Source organism: Rutilus rutilus (assembly GCF_951802725.1).
Source record: "Rutilus rutilus genome assembly, chromosome: 9".
Classification (NCBI taxonomy): domain Eukaryota; kingdom Metazoa; phylum Chordata; class Actinopteri; order Cypriniformes; family Leuciscidae; genus Rutilus; species Rutilus rutilus.
The window spans coordinates 14,769,807-14,789,893 of NC_140223.1; the positions used below are offsets into that span (position 1 = coordinate 14,769,807).

At 38.0% G+C, this 20,087-nt stretch overlaps 2 protein-coding genes across 2 annotated transcripts in view; both read left to right on the forward strand.

Moving 5' to 3' along the window:
* mrm3a (mitochondrial rRNA methyltransferase 3a) overlaps positions 1-20,087 on the forward strand; it is a 526,058-nt gene that overhangs the window by 230,434 nt on the left and 275,537 nt on the right. The gene's annotated exons all lie outside the window — the stretch shown is intronic.
* Positions 547-20,087, forward strand: part of traf4a (tnf receptor-associated factor 4a) — a 39,211-nt gene continuing 19,670 nt past the window's right edge. Inside the window, exon 1 of the mRNA XM_084419472.1 lies at positions 547-1,103. Within this exon, the coding sequence (XP_084275598.1) occupies positions 961-1,103 (143 nt within the window). The 5' untranslated portion in view covers positions 547-960. The remainder of the gene's footprint in view (positions 1,104-20,087) is intronic.

Here is a 20,087-nt window from a genome sequence, read left to right on the forward strand (position 1 = left end):
TATCTTCAGATGTTACAAATGGGCAGGAATACAACTGTGAATAATGGGGAAGGGGATTTTTTTTACATAATAAGCACACTTACATTTTAAAAGATTTTGTATACGCTCAAAAAAGTAAAGGTTCTTTATTGACATAATGGTTCCATGAAGAACCTTTAACATCCATGGGAAAGTGGAAAGGGGTTCTTTAAACTGATCTTCACACAATTTAAAGAACTGTTCATTGAAAGATTCTTTGAGAAACCAAAAAATGTTCTTCTGTGGCATTAGTCTACTGCAAAAACCCACTTTTGAAACCTTTATTTTTAAGTGCACAACATTTTAAGTGTAACCACATGTTACTAGCCTATTTTGACTTGATAATAGGCTACATTACAAGCATGCATACCTCAAAAATCGTTTTGTTGCGAGAGGGACCTCAAGAGAAATCCCGGTCATTACTGGCATAAATTCTATTAAAATAATCCCTTACTTGGCTACATTATAACGCTCACAGTCAGTATTACTGTAAACAACTGTAAATAAGCCTGCCCTTCTGATTTGTGCGGGGCTGAGAGGGATTTAAACGTGGCTCCTCCCTCGTGAATAGTGGGTGGGGCCTGATATACCTAAACAGATGGGATCCGAGCTTTGTCTCCAGGCTGTCAGTGTTCTTCACGACAGGCGCTGTGAATGAGTCTCATCGCGCGCATCATCTCGGTTCATCAAAGAGCTCGAGCGCTGCATTGACAGCCTCGTCATACAGACAGACCGTCGGGTTTAAGCTGTCATCCTGATGGTGGATCGAGCCGTGTTGCTCGAAAGAGGAAGCTGAGAAGGAACAATACCGACGGTTTGGGAGCGCGAGCCTGTGTGTCGTTGGCAAGTGAATATCAGTTTACATATACGCGCTCTGTCAGCGCCTTATTGCAGAGGACAACAAACGCCAGTCTCAATAGACGCTTAGTGTAAAAAACAGCAATGCCGGGGTTCGACTACAAGTTCCTGGAGAAGCCCAAGAGACGCTTTCAGTGTCCTCTGTGTAGCAAAGCAATGAGGGAACCCGTCCAAGTTTCCACATGTGGACACAGATTCTGCGATACCTGTCTGCAGGAATTTCTCAGGTAAGGAAACGTATTTGAGAAACGTGTATTTGCGTAAGGAATGAGCTGTGGCAACAACAACAACTACGCTATGGGATACACACAACCGAACCAACCTTGTAAGCAGTGGAGTGTATTCGAACGAGTTTTATCAATCTTCGTTTCAACACATGGCAGTCAGTCATATTTGCGCTACAGTTGACATTTTTTTTTTGTTTCTGCCCGTAGGCCTTGAGTTGATTTGGTGGCCAATAGGATACTGGGGGTGTTCTGAATGCAAATATTGCAAATGAAGTTAGTTGCTGTTTAGTGTCACGAGAGATAAACTGACAGATGGGTGTGTATGGGAGGGAAATGCAACATTAACCATTTAGAAAAAGAGAAGACTTGTGGGTTTACTGTTAATGAAATCCTACTATCAAAATCTGCACTGCAACATTATTGCTGGAGTTCCAGCTTGTATACCAAATAAGAGCAGGGCCATCACTAGCGGAGCAGTTTTTGTCACATTCAGAAAATAATTAGCCTACTTGTGGAGAAAATATTTAGAATATTTTTCCTTGAGCCTGTCCATTTGTGGTCTACCTTTATAACCGTGGGAGGAAAATATTTTCAGACCTGTGTGTGTGTGTGTGTATTCAGGCAGTAGAGACCCTCAGCTCTGGCCCTGTCTGTTATTTTGACCTGAGGCACTACAAGGCTCTTTGAGGGGTGCAGTCAGTCTCACATGTGGGATTGGGAAGCAAAACCTTTATTGGAATCAGTGTGCTGGAAGACTGGCCCGTTCATGCAGCACTAATTTGTGTGATTTGTTTGCTAGGTCATGTAGGAACGACTTAATGCATAAAATAGACGTGCTCAAATTTAATAACAAGTCAAATGGAAAAAATTGTTAAGGCATGCAGGCCAACAAAATAACTCGTAAAAAAAGTATTTGTCGACATGCATATTAAACATCGGTTTTATAGCTTTCAGTTTGAACTACCAGGAAATTCAGAACATTTACAGTTAACAGTTATAAAGCAGGAGTGCCCTTTAAATGACTCTTCACTACTAAGTATATAATGTTATGTAAGTATCATCAAGTCATTTGGCTTGGTATTTCCTCGGGGAATGACGTGATGACACTGTAAACATGACACACTGGATGATTGACAGCTGAGATGCTCATTCTCACCTGTGACATTGACAGCATTAATCATGCATAAAAAAAGGTTTTCACCATAAGGAAAGAAGTCTGGGAGAAAATAAGTTGCAGTATTGGTACTGAATACACTATTATTAAAAACTTTATGGTTGGTAAGATTTTTTGAAAATGTTCAATGTTTTTGAAAGACGTGTTATGCTCTTTTGCTCAGCAAAGCTGCATTTATTTGATCAAAAATATTGTATCAAATTATGAAATATTGTTGCAATTTAAAATATAATTTATTCGTGTGATGCAAAGCTTATTTTTCAGCATCATCACTCCAGTCTTCAGGGTCACATGATCCTTCAGAATTAATTCTAATATGCTGATTTGCTGCTCAAGAAACCTTTCTTCTTATTATCAATTTTGAAAACAGTTGTGCTGCTTAATATTTTGAGTAAACCATGGCAGATCTATCTATTATTTGAAACTGACTGGTTAGTGTTTACTGACACTTTTGATCAATTTAATGTGTCATTGCTGAATTAAAGTATTCATTTCTTTAGAAAATCTTTCTGAACACAAACTTTTGAACAAGGTGAGTTATCTGGCAGCCTTACGTGGGCCTGATTTGGCCTGTGGGAAGCCAGTTGAATAGGATGTCAGTGCAAACAGATCACATTATGCCTTCATAAATGTTGCACCCTAACATAATATCTTTGTATTTATATTTCGAAAGTTGACAGATTATTGTATCATGCCAACACTAATATCCGGACACAGAAGAGAAACATGAGTGCATGAATTGAATTTTTTGATTTGATATACATGATCAATTCAACACTGAACAATTGCAACAAAGGCACAATACGAGTCACAAAGATCTTATCTAGTTTTTCCACATATCCAAACAGGTTTTGTTTCTTTCCAGTCTGCGTGTTGTGGAGTATCAACAGAACTTGTGCTGATGCTGTGGGGAAAGATAAGAGGTTTCAGGTCAGGTTTGCATCTCGTTCAGATTACAGAGTGAATGCAAGGTCCACTATAGATAGACACTCATAGAAACTGAATTATCATGTCCGTTTTTGGATATTGGGAGGAAGAAGGAAGCACATGATGTATTTTGCCTAAGGCTCTGTGTGTTTATGTTTGTTCTATTCTCAGTAAACCTCTTTCCTCTCACGCCTACATAGGAGAACGATTCTTTTAGAAAGCTGTGAAGCTTTGCTCAGTTTTATTTTCTCAAAATTGCTTGAGATAATACAAATAAAAGATGTTTCATGTAAGACTAAATGAAAGCAGACAATGCTTATGAGTCATTGGGTCGTTAGTGTGTCACTGGGAAGAAATCTGATCTACTTCTCTTTATAAGTAACCTTTTTTCTTTACCAACGTATGTCACCAGCTAATGAGTGACTTTTTAACACTAGTTAAAGCTACGATTAAAGCTACTCGATTAGGGACTAGAAGCACAAAATGCAGTTTCTTTTTGAGAAAGGTGTTTTGAGAATTTGAGAAGTGATTTACATTAAAACTACAATAATTTGAACCTTTAAATTGAATTTAAATCAGTGGTTCACAACCAGAGGGCCGGGGCCCGCTAGGGAGCCTTAACAAATTCCCAAGGAGACCTCAAGATTACTTAAAATAAAGACTGGTGCCCACTGTATGGTTTATAATAGTATCTTACGATTGTTGCTTGTCAGACTGTATGAACATGATCCCCGCTGTAAGCCATTGTAGCCACTGTAGGATCTCAGTTGTCATTAATGTCAGACTGTACGACAGTCAAGACGCGTTAAAAACGGACGCACGCATGCACGGAAACTCATATGGAGTTTTATATCATCAATCCATGACATGTTCGGTGACTAAGCTGCATTACATGCGTGATTTAGGGTGTGCTCACACTTGTAGTTCAGTTCGCTTGGTTAGTTTGGTCTGGACCAGAAAAGAAAGTACTCCTTGTATGCTTAGCATACATTTTAGCATGTTAACACAGAGCCTAAAGGCATAGGGAAGGGACTCGTGAAGAGCTTATAAAATGTGTAAAGGAGTCAAAACAGCGGCAGGAATCCCTCCGTCACACACACAAACGAAGATTGTGACGTGGTTCCGATGCCTGTACCGAACCGTGATGTTCAACATCACGTCTATGATGAGAAAAAACAAGTATGCTTGCACATTCTGTCCATTTTAGGGTCACATCTTGTGACAAATTGTTGCGTTTTTGGTTCGTTTACATGTCTTTGGTCTGTGTTGCATTCATGTTTCATTTGAACCGCGCCAGCGTTTGTTTGGAAGCAACTTTTTAGCGGTCTTGGTCCACTTGTTTGGTGCGCACCAGTGTTCGGATAGAAGCATTCACATTTATTCAAATGAACCGCACTAACAGAGCAACCGCAACAGATTTCGTTTTAATCGAACGACACATGCCAAGTGTGAACACACCCTTAAATGGTGGCTAGCAAACAAAAATAATTTTGATCATGGCTTGTCTTGAAAAGATGTGAATTAACTATGTGTGTGGATCAAGTGGTGGTTTGTGGTTGTCTCACTAATTGCGTCATCCGGTTCTTTTGGTTTTTGATTTGACGGTTGTCGTAGGAGAAGTCACACTGCAGGACTGTGCGTCAAATCTTCTGACACTGACAATTTCATCTGAGGTAAAATTTGATCGCAACGGTCATTGATCTGCTGTCGGCGAGCATGTCCAACTAGCGATCAAGACTAAAGGTTTTGGCCTAGGATTAGAGTTTTTTTTAGGATTCGTAACATTTGTCTCAGACGGCCAAATCGTGGCCAAAATCGTTCAGTGTGCACCCAGCTTAAGACAAAACAAGACCAGTATTGTATACCTGCATATAGGAGGTAGATTAATTTTACAAGTGTGATTTATAGACCTGGAAATGTCTTGTAAATTATTAAAATGTTATATGAATTATTATTTTTTGTCATGCTATCACTGGTGGGCCTTGGAGAACCAATGATCTAAACATTATATTAAGCATTACTTGTTGAATTATTTTGAGGTGGATGTTTAAATCATGGTCTATGAGTATTGTGATGATCAGAATCACAAACTCACATGGCAGATCATCAGGATAAGTATGTGCTTTGTTGACATTGCGTGATAACCGTGTGTTTACTTCTTCTTTGTTGTGTACACTGTACAGTACACATTCAAAGTTATTCCATCCGTTATTTCAGTCAACCTCTGATCAGTTCAGACCTGTCGTCACTTTGGGAAATGTTGCCATATGTGCAAGGATTTACATGGGTTATGCTCTTGCACAACAAAATCCCAACTATGATTCACCATCTGCTGCGTTTTAACCATTATTGGAAAAGGGCCTCCAGCTACTTCAGGTTGAGTCTCACGCTACATGTACACCTATAGACTTGCCCTGTAAAACTTGATTCAGGTCTGAATCTGAAACATCGGATTTGTCCCATTCATGGCAACACGCTTTGACTGTTGGCTATTTGCGTTGTAAATGGAGCGTGTTTCCGCTAAAGAAGGAATGTGTAAGGAAGGCGGTTGTCTCAGAAGACCTAATCAGCGCCGGGAGGGTCAGGAGGGGCCGAACCACAGGGTTTATCACTCTGGCAATCAGCTCAAGTCACATGACCGTGACGCTAATGCAGAGTAGATGAACCTTGAACTGAGGGCATTTGGTTCACCGGCATAACACAAAAGAAGTTCTCATAATATGGGCTAACATCTCTGAATGCACACAAGGGCACCCTTAATGTCATAAATCAATGGTTTAGACTAGGCAAGTCAAAGGCGAGTCAAATAAACTCTGGAATGTTATCATTTGGTGCTTTGTGAGATAACGGTTATTGGTTTGTAGTCTTTTATTCAAGCTTTAGCTCTGTTTGTTTTGGGTCTGAACTTTTTGTGTACATATTCTGCTCACAATACACATTAGGTGTGTCCCAATTCGCTTTAGGTGTGTCCCAATTGTACTATAAATAGTGGAAGCAGTGTTTTTAAACTGAAAATTCCAACAATTTAAATTGCACTTCAAAAACCCGGGTGATGCACCTAATTAACCGAAAAAAACAAAGTGTGTGGAACTTTAGACACAAGTTCATACACTCAACATTCGCAGCTTTATCAGCCTACATAGCGGAGAAGGAGCCCAGCCAGCAAAAAGTCGTCTATTAGACGTTGAATAGACATAAACCTTCAACGTCTAATTACGACTTTTCAACGTTGAAAACAGGTCGATCTTCAACGTCTTGATGGAATATGTAAAACTCTTTACATTTATTTGAGATAATACTGACCATGGTTTGGTAGTTTGTTTTCTCCGTTATTTTAGCATGTATAAAAGACTTATCCTGTCTTAGATTATCAGTTGAAAACATGTGGTATCTTAGATGATCAGTTGAAAACACAAAGTCAAACAGTCCTGCCGAAACTACTTAGGTGAAATCACGTCGAAAACCAGTCCAAGGCGGACCGACTTATTTTCAACCATATTTCAACGTTGAAAGACGGTAATTGTTTACTGGGAGGGCTATCTCCATGCTGGGCAACAAACTAGCTGTCTGAATATCATACACTAGACTAGAGAGTTGAGTACTAGTGTGTATGCCATTTGGGACATTTGATGTTAGCATGTGGCTACGCTAACAATATTTATAGTACACGCAAATAGAGTAGGCAGTTTAAACTAGTCAGTTTTTAATTCAATTGGCCTATTTTTATCGTTACTTTTTGATAATAAATTTTTTTATTTATTTCTAGTAGGCAGCATTTCTCTATTTCTCTATTTATTGTCAGATTGCCTTCTCGGAATTTGGCCGAAACAATACCTTTTGGAGCAGTCTATGAAGCTATGTTGTGTAGGTAGGCAGCTCAGTAGGTTTTAGAACATTAAGAAGTTTTCCATCGACGATTTGCTTCTCTTGCTGCTTTGCACAGCTTCGGGTGACACATTAAGGTAATCCAAAATCCATATTAAAGTGTTAATTTTATTACATTTTATCTATTTATTACAATAAAGGCTGTTTCTCAAAATGAGTCCGAAATCTCCACTTCAGGAGCACTTGTTACAGAAGGGTTTGTTCATATACTGTATATATTCAACTGATTTTTTCAGAACATTTTATTCCTAAAATTATTCAGTTATCAGTGTTTTTTTGATATATGGTGATATCATCTGACATCTTTTTTCTGATGTAAAGAAAGATATCCAAAATTCTTTATTATAATATCTCAACAAAATTAAGAACATTGAATCTGGCTTTAACCAATGCTTAGATTTCGGTTCTGGAAATGCATGCAAATTAGTATTTAATTAGAATTGAACTATACCCTTATTTGTATATTTAAACATAACATTTCAGAAAACTTGAAATACAAAAACAATTGTCTTAATGTATTGTGATTAATCAACTGGGAAAGTACGGTGATAGCTACAGTATTAGTTCAAATGTTTACCATATTCACCTGTGGTATCTTGCCTTATAAAAAGGCATGCATGACAATGCTGCCATTCAGAAGCTACTTGTATCCAAAGAAAGTACAGAAGGTGAATATCCTGGTGTAAGGAGCACAAAACCTTAGCTTCAGTTTTCACAGCCTAATTTTCTCAAACAGAATGTCTTTTTTCATAGAGAGTCTGAATAGAGTTCTCTGTGTCTTCTATTGAACTCAAGCCCTCCTGCGTTCTCTTGAGAGCTGATGGTCTGTAACATGTGCACACTAAAGCCTTGCAACGGAAGGATGGGTTTATTCGGGGTAGAACAGGGTAACTGGTGACGGGCAAAGTGGGAAAAGAAAGATTGACTTCTTTCCAGCCAGGGCCATCTGTGTGAACAACATCTTTTTTACATTAAAGCTCAAATGAATTGCCCTCTGTCTATTGAGATACAGAAAGGAGCCTCTTTGGCCTGTCCCAGTTAGTGAGAGGTTCTTTGAGGTATGGGAGATTTAGAGGAAGCATTGGTGCCCAGCTCTGAGAGGAAGCCAGACTGGGTATGACAGCTGGGAGTCTGCATCCCCCCCTCAGGATTCATGCCATTGAGTCAGATGAATAGTGACTGGGCATCCTCTCTCACTTCCTGCACGGCCTCATCAAAGACCCTCACATCCTCTCACAGGTGCCACTGGTCATATAAGTCATCTGTTTGCTGGGTCCATGACAGATAAGATAAAATCCAAACACTGTTAAAAGAAACGTTTACATTTAATGAGTCATGTGAATGTCATGTAGTGTAACCATTAACTTATACGGTAATATACAGTATTTTATTTTCACCTTGAATCTTAAAAAAATCATCAGTATCGATATTTTTTGGGAGACTTGCCACATGACATGACAAATTATTTAATATTTTAACAGACTTATTGACCGTAACACTCTATGATACAATTTCCTGTTTTTTTTTTTTGTATGCTGATCACACCACATGACTTGACAGACAGTTTGTCAATATTAATGAGCATTGTAGCAGTTTTGTTAAAATATATTTTTGTTGGATTATGCCAAACTACTTAGCAAGGTTTTCTTATCAAGAATTTAATTTTTTAATAAACTTTTTTTTTCTTCATTATGATATCAGGAAAGTTGCATCACACTGACTTTTTTTACTTTATGCCATCAAGAAAATTCATTCTTAATATAGAAATGAAAGACATGCTCATTTTTTTTTATAAATATCAGAAATTATGACTTATTACGTATTTTCATGCCACATGACATTTTACAGCCAGAACTTAGCATGTCTTTTCATAAAAAGGTCAAATTATATGATATTTTAAGAGACTTGTGGCCACATGGTCACAAGAGTCTGCAGGGGTGTATTCAAGTCATTGTGTGTATGAATTGAAATTTTATTTTCAATTATCTTTTTTTTTCTCCATAGTTATGTATGTTAGTCGCCCCACTTGACTTTGATTTGGTGGAAAAAAGTTTTTCAAATATTAATAAGCAAATTTGTTATTTGTATATTGTATGGTTTTTACTAAGAAATAATAAGATAATGCCAAACTACTTAATGTTTTCTTAGTAAGAATTGTATTCTTTTAATAAAGCTTTTTTTCTTCATTCAAATATCAGGACAGTTGTACCTTGATATTTTGAATTTATTAATATTGAAATGAATTTTAATTCATAAATTAAAAACATTTTCATCATATGATTTTCACATAACTTTCATACATACAAAATGTACACTCTTAAAAATAAAGCTTCCAAAAGTTTTTTTTTTTTATTGTTGTTTTTTAACCATTTTTGGTTCCCCAAAGAAACTTTCAGTAAACAGTTCTTGAAAATAACCTTTTTTTAATGTGAAGAACATCTTAATAATCTAAAGAACCTTTTTCCACTTGAGAAAAACCTTTTTTTGGAATTGAAAGTTTCCATGAATATTAAATGTTCTTCACGGAACTACTGATGCCAATTAAGAACCTTCATTTTTAAGAGTGTACATAGTTTTCTACGCTGAAAGTCTTTGTTTTGGTGTGAATGAACTGATGATCTTGGCTGAGTGATGTCATAGGCATGAGTCTTTAGGGATGCTGTTATGAGTGCAGTGGACCTCAGCTCCAGCTGTAAACGGGACGTTCTGGAGTTAAAGTTCTCCATCCCTTCCACACAGCTGCAAGCTGGCGAAGGGTGAGGCTGTTATTATCAATGCATTTAATTTAAATGTTTTGCATCAGCGCTTCTTTGGTTGAAAGTCCCTTAAGGGTTCTGTGTTAATTATCATCGTAGAGGGTGTTATTAGGAGCTAAAGGAGGTTCAATGAGGGCGACACAAAAAGTGGGCGAGCTCTTAACATTCCTGACTGGATTTTCTGCCCCATTCAGATGTCCATCGTCTGCAAGCGCATAGACAACATTCCTTTGTGAAAAACTGTGGTGCTTGACGACCTGGGACGCTCAGTGATATTAGTGAGGGGTTCATTAACAAAGTCGATAGAAGTGTTCGTGGGGTTCCAGGACTTGCCCGGGCATGCTTATATTTGAAGAGAAATCAAATAATCATACCTTTACTCCCCTTGGGAGCAGATACGCAGGGAACTATTTCAGTTATGCAGTACAGCAGTTTGTCACTCACTCCATACATGCTGAGGCCAGGTTGCTCTAACCTAGACCTGCCAGAAGCTGGCATGCCTCAAACAATAGCTAATTTGTGATAAGACAAACATCGCTATTACTATTGCTTATACTTGGGAAATGAAAAAAGCTCTAACACTAGGTATTTATATGCCATCCTACTCTATGTGCAATGGATGTGATTGATGCCTTAAATTGTGTGCTGTTATGTTTCGTGCTGTCAAGGTAGTAGACTTATGATTTTTTTCTGGTGGATGATAAAACTCATTGAAGGAGGGGTCTGAGATAATATAAAGTATTGTAGAAACTTGACAGTGGGCTCGTTTGACTTAGCAGCTACCCATAAATCCCTAGGGACCAAACCACATAGAGACACTCTAAGGCCCTGTTTACACCTGGTATTAAGATGCGTTTTGGTTGATCGGCTCACAAGTACATGAGGGAGACACATTCCCCTTTACACCTGGTATTTTAATCCGTCTCTTTTGTCCACTTTCAACCACTTCTGTCCTGATTCCTTCGAGGGGAGGGTCTATGGGCAGGTAAATGTATGTTGTTGTTTTTCCAGATCTTTCGACCTAATGGACAAAATAAGCTTACGCCCAGAGACGACGGAAAAACACACGGAGAGCATCAGCTTTAGTTTCTGCTCTGACAACCGCAAGACCATGCCAAACGCTGTTTGTGTTAGAAATCAGGAATGGTGAGAGAACATTGTGCTTGGTACGTGTTTCGTCTTCAAACCAAACTTGGGTCTTCAGCCGACAAAGTTTAAATCCCGTCTGGCTAGTGCTCTTCCCATAATGTTTACGCATTAGGTCAGTATGCGGAGAGTAGGTAGTCTTTTGTGGCTGTTCCAACACATTCCACCACATGAGCGTCTACATTACGAAAGCAATCCGGTCTAATGTTTTTTCGACTACCTCTGGAAGTGGTCAAAAGTGGACAAGCTCAAAACGTTTTAGACCCCGTTTACACCTGTATTTAGCGTCATCCACTTGTGATCCGATCGACCAAAACGCATCTTGATACCAGGTGTAAACAATGGCCTGGCAAACATTCCCTGTTGACAAAACGTCCCAATCCAGCCTAAACTGGTTTGCTGGTCTTAATTGGTCTCTTAGCCTGGTCTGTTGGCTTATATATTATTACGTATTTTTTTTCCAGCTGGGCACTCAATGGAAAAATCTAGTTTTAAGCAGTCATATTGTGTTGAGGATTGCACATTCTACTCTTTGTTTCACATGTACAAATCTATTTTAAGAGAAATTGTTTATTTTATTTCTTTTATATAAATTCAGTGAAGTGCTTCGTTGAATGTCCCCTCGGCTGACAGGTGGTTGAAGGTCATTTAAAGCATCTAGATGCAATTAGTTTCTCTCGGCTGAATTATTCTGTGCTAATGCAAACCTCTAAATCCCAGCCGCATCCGGTTCCGCACATGCAGCTTGTGTGTTTTTCATTTTGCTGTAACTCCATCATGCCTTATCCAACGAGTAACATGGTTTAATCAAAACCGAATGCATTTGCCTGGGCTCTGAAGGGGGCTCAGACAGCTGAGAGACCACTGGTGTGAGAATGCTATCTGTTGTGTAGTTGACAGGCAGGCATGTGAAGAATCTGCTGGTGAGCGAGCAGCTGGGGTGGCCAGATCTTGAGGAAGGAGGTGTCTCTCGCTCCGAGGGCACCTGTCTCAGTGAAAGGCTCTCTTGTAGAGCGCAACAGGTGTTGGCAGAGCGGTTAAGCTCTTCGGTTAAAGCGTACACTCATTCGCTGTTATTGACTGTCAATTCCGGAGGCCGGCCGGATTGAAGGTCACAGCCATTGGTTCCCCTTCGTGAAAGAGGCACTGTGATCGCTTCCTTCCTGCCCTACCCTGCGCAGATCCGCTCTATATAACAGCTCAAAGATGCCCTTTCAGTTCCAGCATGGCACGTTACCCTCATCTCGCTCCCCTGGCTTACTCTCAAATGTGTCAGGGCAACACAAACTGGCGCTCCCACGTCCTAACCCGGCTCTAAACTAGTGACACTGATTCTATGAAAGAGGACTGAGAAAGCCACTTCCTCATTTTCAAGGCCAGGCGTGTTGGTCGTTCTTTTCCCTGGAGAGGAGAGGGATGTTAAAGAGCTTTCTGTTCGAACTCATTTTTGGAGAATTTAATGTCCTTTCGTCTCTTTTTTTGGCTTTTGAAAGGATAGACAACATCATTCTGTGGTAAAATATTGTTGCATATTGACCACTGTATAACCGTATATAATTGACCGCTGTCCCACACAACCGATTTTCTACATAGTTGTGCTAGGATCATGTCTTGCATATCACTTTCTTACATAATATAATTTAAACTCAAATCAATATTTATTTGTTTTATTTCACTAGTCAGTTCATTTATTTTTTCAGTATGCTATTTATTTATTTATTTATTTTTACCCATTTTTATATTTGTAAAGATTTATTGAAATTATACTATGTGACAGTGAAATGACCTTGTCATGTCTTTTTTGTGATATTATGTTATTAAAATATTAATAATAATATAACAATATAATAATAATAATAATATAGTTAATTAATATAAATTGTATATTATTTAATATCCTAATATATACATTTTTAATGTTTTAATCATTTTTATTATATTAATATGAATTTAAATATTACATTTAAAACTCCTTGACTATTTTTAAATATGTATTTCTTAATAAAAAGATTATTTAAAGATTTAAAAATAAAATTTATTTTTTCATTTTGAACTGTTTAAAACGGTTTTACTACCTTGACGCTTTAAATGTCCCATGAAAATCATTGGTTGTATACTGTATGTAAATGCATATTTATTTATGTCTTGTTCATTTTTGTGTGTATGTATGTAATGTAGTGTATGCATGCATGTATTGTATATGTATATTTGGTAAAAAGAACACCCCATCATTCAAAGGGAATGGCAAGGCAGAGCCTATGTGGGAGAGAAAACGAGAGGATTGTGTTTCTGCTCCATGTGAGGGTACACTGCCTGCGCTGTGGGATGATGGCGAGCACAGGAGTTCTAGCATGTTCTTATCAGCTACATGAGTGCACATCTAGCTTCCTAACAGACTCGCCGCTCCCTTACACACACACACACATACACACACACACACACACATACACACGCCTCTCTCTCCGGCATTAAGAGCCTCACCTTCACCCCGTTACCATGGCCACTGAAGTTCCGGGCCTAGCCAATCGGTGGCACCGCTGACAAGTGAGGCGCACACACACACACACACACACACACACACACACACACACAGCATCCCTGATGAGGTACTGACGAGCCGCCCTCTCGGCTTTCTCTGACTGTCTCCCTCTAATCAATGAACTCAAATTATAATTACATAATCCTCCTACATAGGGAGTCACTGGGTTTAACGTTGGTTTTCAAACTTTTTGAAGTCAGGAACTCCGAGACAGGCGGAGAGCGCTCGGGAGGTGTTGTCTCGGGACGCTGGAGGTGACTCATCCCGTATTAGGTGCGTAGTTTGTGTCCACCAGCACGCGGTGACACAAAAAAAACACTTCAGCCGATAACGAGGGTAAATTCTTTTGCTTTCACAAAGCATTTCACCCACTTTCCAGTCACTTTTACCGCTGCATTATAAACAGCGCTGTCCGCATCTGCAGCCGCAAGTGAATATTTTCACCCACTCTTTCAGAATGGTTCTTGGTCACATGAGGAAACGCATGGTATAATTAGACGGTGTAACTGTGCTATTGGGGTGTGGTTGAGTTTTTCCCTGGAGCGTCTATGGAGTTGAGCTAAATCAAGCCTCCCACACAACACGTATATTCATTTATTCTTTCAGCACCTGGCACTGTACACCGTCTCGTGCAGAGACGCACAATAAAGAGCTCTGTCAGTCAATGGCGTGTCACGCTCAAGTCTCGCCTAATAGATAATAGTTCATTTACAGTTTATTCAAGCCATCTTTTGTGAGGCTCAATACAACTCGACTCACTGAGAAGAAGCTTTGTGTTGATGCTTAATACATTCACTCACTGGATGACAAGGCAGCTATTTGTTTTTATTCACTCTCTAAACGAGGGAAAATGCAGCATTATGAAGAGCTGATGATATGTATGGTGAATATGCTCTTGTGTATGGTGTATATGGTGAATATGTATGGTGAAAATAGATATCAAATAAATAGATGCTGAGCTCATAGATCATAGATCTACAAAAAATCTTTTGTAGGTTATGCTACTCATAAAGAACATCTGTTACATTTACAGTAAGCTTAAAATTTAAGCCGCTATCACTGAAAATCTTTTTTTGCCTCTTCAAATTAGCAGAGTAACAGGAGAGGAAAGAGATATTGAGAATGATAAATTAATACAGTTTTATTGGCACCCCTGATAAATATGATCAAAGATGGCTGTAAAAATAAATCTGCGCTGTTTATCCTTTTGATCTTTCATTAAAAAAAATCGTAAATGAATTGAAAGTGGGGGGGAATCACATTATGAAATAAATGTTTTTCTCCAAAACACGTTGGCCATAATTATTGGCACCCTTTCATTAAATACTTTTTTCCAATCTCCTTTTGCCAAGATAACAGATCTGAGTTTTCTCCTATAATGCCTGATGAGTTTGGAGAACACCTGACAAGAGATCAGAGGTCTTCCTCCATACAGAATCTCTCCGGATCCTTCAGATTCCCAGATCCATGTTGGTGCTTCTTCTCTTCAGTTCACCCCACTCATCAGGCCAGGGAACTGGGATGGCCATGGCAGAAGCTGGGGGTACTTTTTATCCCTGTTTGCACCAAACATAATAAATGAATAAATAAGTAAATGAATAAATACATTTATATTTTATTAAAAAAGAAACTGTGGAGTGATTCGGAAGACAAGAAACTAGTGCAGCTATAGAAAATTAATTGCTTGGTACAGCGGTCAATTATATTAGTGATCATTATGCAACAATAGTTTACCACAGAATGATGTGACTGACCAGTCAGAATCAAGTATTTTAAAGAGTCATGAGTCACTGTTGTGCTCTGAGGAGAGAAAAGTATGTCCTTTGCTGGCTAATGACCGATATTTGTGCCTGATAAGTATTCATTGGCCGGGATTATCTGTCCTGTTCCACCTGCTGTCATGGTAGAACAGCGCATGACATTCAGGAAGGTAATCCACCCATCCTCAGTCTCCAGCGCTAAGGATTATCACGCTGCTAATTTGCCTCTAGCGAAGCCCGAGGTTGTCTGTTTTGTGTCCCCAAGTCTTGATAGTTTTTCATTTTTCAGTACAGAAGCCAGCCTGGAGTGTGAGGCGATGAACGGAAACTGTGTCAAATTTCATTACTTCTATTTTATGGTACATAAAGTGCCGCTTCACTGTGTAGACTAAAAGGAATTGATCAGGAACAAACACGCAGATCATTTGATATGCACGCTCATATTTGCTGGTGTCTCTTTATATGATCATAATCTCCAATTGCATTAGCTCCTTTATCTTTTGGACCCAACAACAAAGTCGAGAACATTTAGAGCTGGCCATAAGCTTCATATCTTACACCCAGAGCTCTGAACTTGCTCAAAGCCTCTCAAACTTACTTTTCTTCCAAAATAAACCCTTTGAATTTATCAAGCTGTTGCGAGATTATCCAACAGACATTATCAGCTTGTTCTTAGAGCTTCTCATTTTAATGAATTATGTATTCATCCCAGAACGAGCTGCGAGAGCTTACTCTTTTGCATCTAGCCCCATAGCCATCTGAAAACGCGGACCTTTTTCAGCATCGGGAATATCAAATGAGAAGGGCAAGATGGGCTCGCCGCTGGAAGATAAGCTAAGAAACAGCTAATCCTGCAGTCCTTTATGCTTATACTTTCCCTACTAATTTCCACATCATTGAATTCCCAATCCTTTCGAACTGTTGAGGAGCTTTTTAATTCAGACTGGCTTTGTCTTTGTCATGTGCATTATGTCAGTTTTAAACTTTAATCAACTCCTCAAAAGCGACAGATGTGATGTGAGAATTTGGCCTAAATGTCATTTTCATGAATTAAATGCTTTGTAATTAATCATTTATCACATTCAGGGCTTCATAAGACTTCGCTTGACAGCTTTCAAACGTGTGTCCACCCACTTTATCTCAATCCTATATAATAGTCTATATAATAGAGACCTTAGTCAGAATGGACTCCATATCTAATTCGGCACTAACAAAATCAAGACACGCAGGAGATAAAAGCAAGAGACATTATAAAAATGTCACATTTGTCTATGCCAAATTATTTTAGTGTGATAATTCCACACTGTTTCATTGTTTACATGTGAAGCCAGAGACTACAGAATGGGAATGAATGATTCAGACCGACTCATTTGAATCATTAAAAAGATCCAACTCAAGAGAATGATTCTTTCACAAATAGGAAATCACTACTTATCAGGGCAGATCAGGGTTATTATTGTTCACTAAAACTATTAAAACCAAATAAAGTTGAAACAACTTTTGAAAACTAACTGAAATAAGTTTGAATTGAAGGACTAAAATTTCCAATTGAAAATAAAAATAAACTAAACCTGAAATAAAAATAAATTAAACTTAAAAAGTAATATTTACACAAAGCAAAAACTAATACATTTTTTAAAAAAGCACACGCAATTAAAAAGAAATAATAAAAAATATAAACGAATTTAAAAATATGAATAAAAAGTAAATAAATAGTAATAAAATAACACTGGTGAATGTCTGAATAACTTACATTAACTAAATAACTTATTTTGGGCTGTTCTTCAAACAAAATTTAAAGGAACAGTTCGCCCACAAATGTTTGACTTCTGTGGAACATAAAAGGAGATATTTGAAAAATGTCAGTTTTTTCTTTCATACAATAAACGTCAGTGGAGTGCCATGTTGTTTTGGACCCCCTGTCTTTCATTGCATATACAATAACTGTACATACAAAAATATATCTTCTTTTGTGTTCTACAGAAGAAAGAAAGTCATACAGGTTTGACGTCATTTCTGAATGACCTATCCTTTTTAATATAGTGCATGAGTCATAAAGAACTACTTTGATTATATATATATATATATATATATATACAGGTGCTAGTCATAAAATTTGAATATCATCAAAAAGTTGATTTATTTCAAGAATTCAACTGAACAGGTGAAACTAATATATTATATAGACTCATTACATGCAAAGTGAGATATTTCAAGCCTTTAGTTGTTATAATTTTGATGATTATGGCTTACAGCTTATGAAACCCACGAAATCTAAATTAAAAAAATATATTACATGAAATCACACAGTAATTACAAAGTGATACCATGGTCATTGAACCAGGTTTTGGTTCTTTTGGCAGTGTGGGCAGGTGCAAATCCTGCTGGAAAATGAAGGAAGCATGAAGTGCTCTGAAAATGTCCTGGTAGACGGCTGCGTTGACTCTGGATTTAATAAAGCACAGTGGACCATAGTCCTCTTTTCTGATGAGAGCAAATTTTGCATCTCATTTGGAAACCAAGGTCCCAGAGTCTGGAGGAAGAATGGAGAGGCACACAATCCAAGATGCTTGAAGTCCGTGTTGGTTTGGGGAGCCGTGTCATCGGCTGGTGTTGGTCCACTGTGCTGTCCACTCAACGCAGCCGTCTACCAGGACATTTTCAGAGCACTTCATGCTTCCTTCAGCAGACAAGCTTTATGGAGATGCTGACTTCATTTTCCAGCAGGATTTGCACCTGCCCACACTGCCAAAAGAACCAAAACCTGGTTCAATGACCATGGTATTACTGTGTGATTTCATGTAATATTCAAATTTTCTGGGATTTTGATTTCGTGGGTTTCATAAGCTGTAAGCCATAATCATCAAAATTATAACAAATAAAGGCTTGAAATATCTCACTTTGCATGTAATGAGTCTATATAATATATTAGTTTCACCTGTTAAGTTGAATTCTTGAAATAAATCAACTTTTTGATGATATTCTAATTTTATGACCAGCACCTGTATATATAAATTATAATTTTTTTAAAGCCTCAGTCCTCATTTACATTCATTATTTTGACCAGATCATTGTTCAATAATCATCTTTTGTGTTCCACGGAAGAAAGAAAGTCAAACGGGTTTGTTATGACATGAATTCTCATTTGTGGGCGAACTGTTCCTTTAAGACTCCATCATTTATCCTCAGGAGAACTGCAGCTGTTTTCTAGTGTCTTAAATCTTAGGATTAACATAAAACTAAGTCATCCATCAGATGTGCTGGTTATCCGTCCTCTCAGTATCTGGGATTAGTGTGACACTTCTTTAATATCTTCTGTTATTTTTAGAGCCGGATTCCTCTGACCCCGTCAAAGCCTTCCTTGTGCCCCGTCTTACCCGATCGTGATAGTTAGCGCCACGATGACCTTTGACAGCGTTAAAAAGGGGGATCGCCGAGGCACATCAAAGCGCTTTGGTGCGTATGGACAGTGTCTCTTTTAATAAAGCTGTCAGCACAGAAGTCATGCGCTTGCGTTCTTCAGGAATCTATAGCGTCGCTGCTCGCTGCCTCCCCTCAAAGCATTTGCCTTCTCATGGATGAACGTTCAGCAAACATCTGCCCTTTACCGAGGAAGCTAAAATTAGACTTGCCGTCTGTAATTAAACAGCAAAAGCAGCCTGTCGGAGGAACTTTGTTTGCCGTTCATGCCATTTTTCATGATTGTGCGCCAGCATGTACATATGCATATGTAGGAGGGAGAAAGAGAGATGCAAACAAAGAAAGTGACAGTAAAACGAGTGGGAGAAAGCTGAAGAAAAGGAGATGACATGTCGAGTGAACATCAAAAGCAGAGACTGTGGCCGTTTCACATCTGCACTTGACTGTAGCTTTTAGCACCTCTACACGGGCCGGTGTCTCCTTCTCACATGTGTGCAAAGTCTAATGGAGAAACGCTCCTCAACCACTTTGAACATTCACATATGAGATCAGGCTCTCCCTACTGCTCTTTCAAGTCACCATCAAAGCTCACCAGGAACCATTATACGCGATTGACACCTTTCATAGGCTCACCACTTCCAGGTCTAATGCCAGGCCCCATTTACACCTGATTTTAGCATCTGTCGGTCTCTCTCGGGGATCTGATCAGGTGGACAGCACTAGGTCGGATGTGTCTTGTGAGACACTTTAGGAGGTGTTTAGGACCATCACAGCATTTATGGTGTGCACTGTTACACCAGTTTGTCACTGAAGGATTGTCTGCTTATGTAATATGCAATAATTGTGCCAAAAAACTAGTCCAGGCTAAATGAGAAAACAACAGTTGAATATATATTATTATTAATATTAATATTTATTTATATTATATTTTGATGTTTATTTATTTAAATTGTTTAAAATGTAATGTATTGTATTGTGAAATTTTGAAATATAGATTAGCTTTAAAAAAAATTACAATATATTTTTTAATTATATTTAAAATGTTCAGAGTTATTTGAGTGAAAATTTAAAATATATATATTATTATAATATATCATTAGATTATATATTTTTCATTACAACTATTTAAAATTTTCAGCATTAGAGTGTGAACTTTCAGGAATATTACATTACATTATATTATATTATCAAAATATTAGATTTGATTTGGATTTTCATATTATTTCATTACAAATCATATTTCAATTTGAGTGAATCTAAGACAATTATATTGTATTATATTATTAAGACATTACATTAGATTGTTGTAACACTAATTTTTTTTAGTACAAATTATATAAAATTTGACACAATAATAAAACTATTAGTCCAAATTTA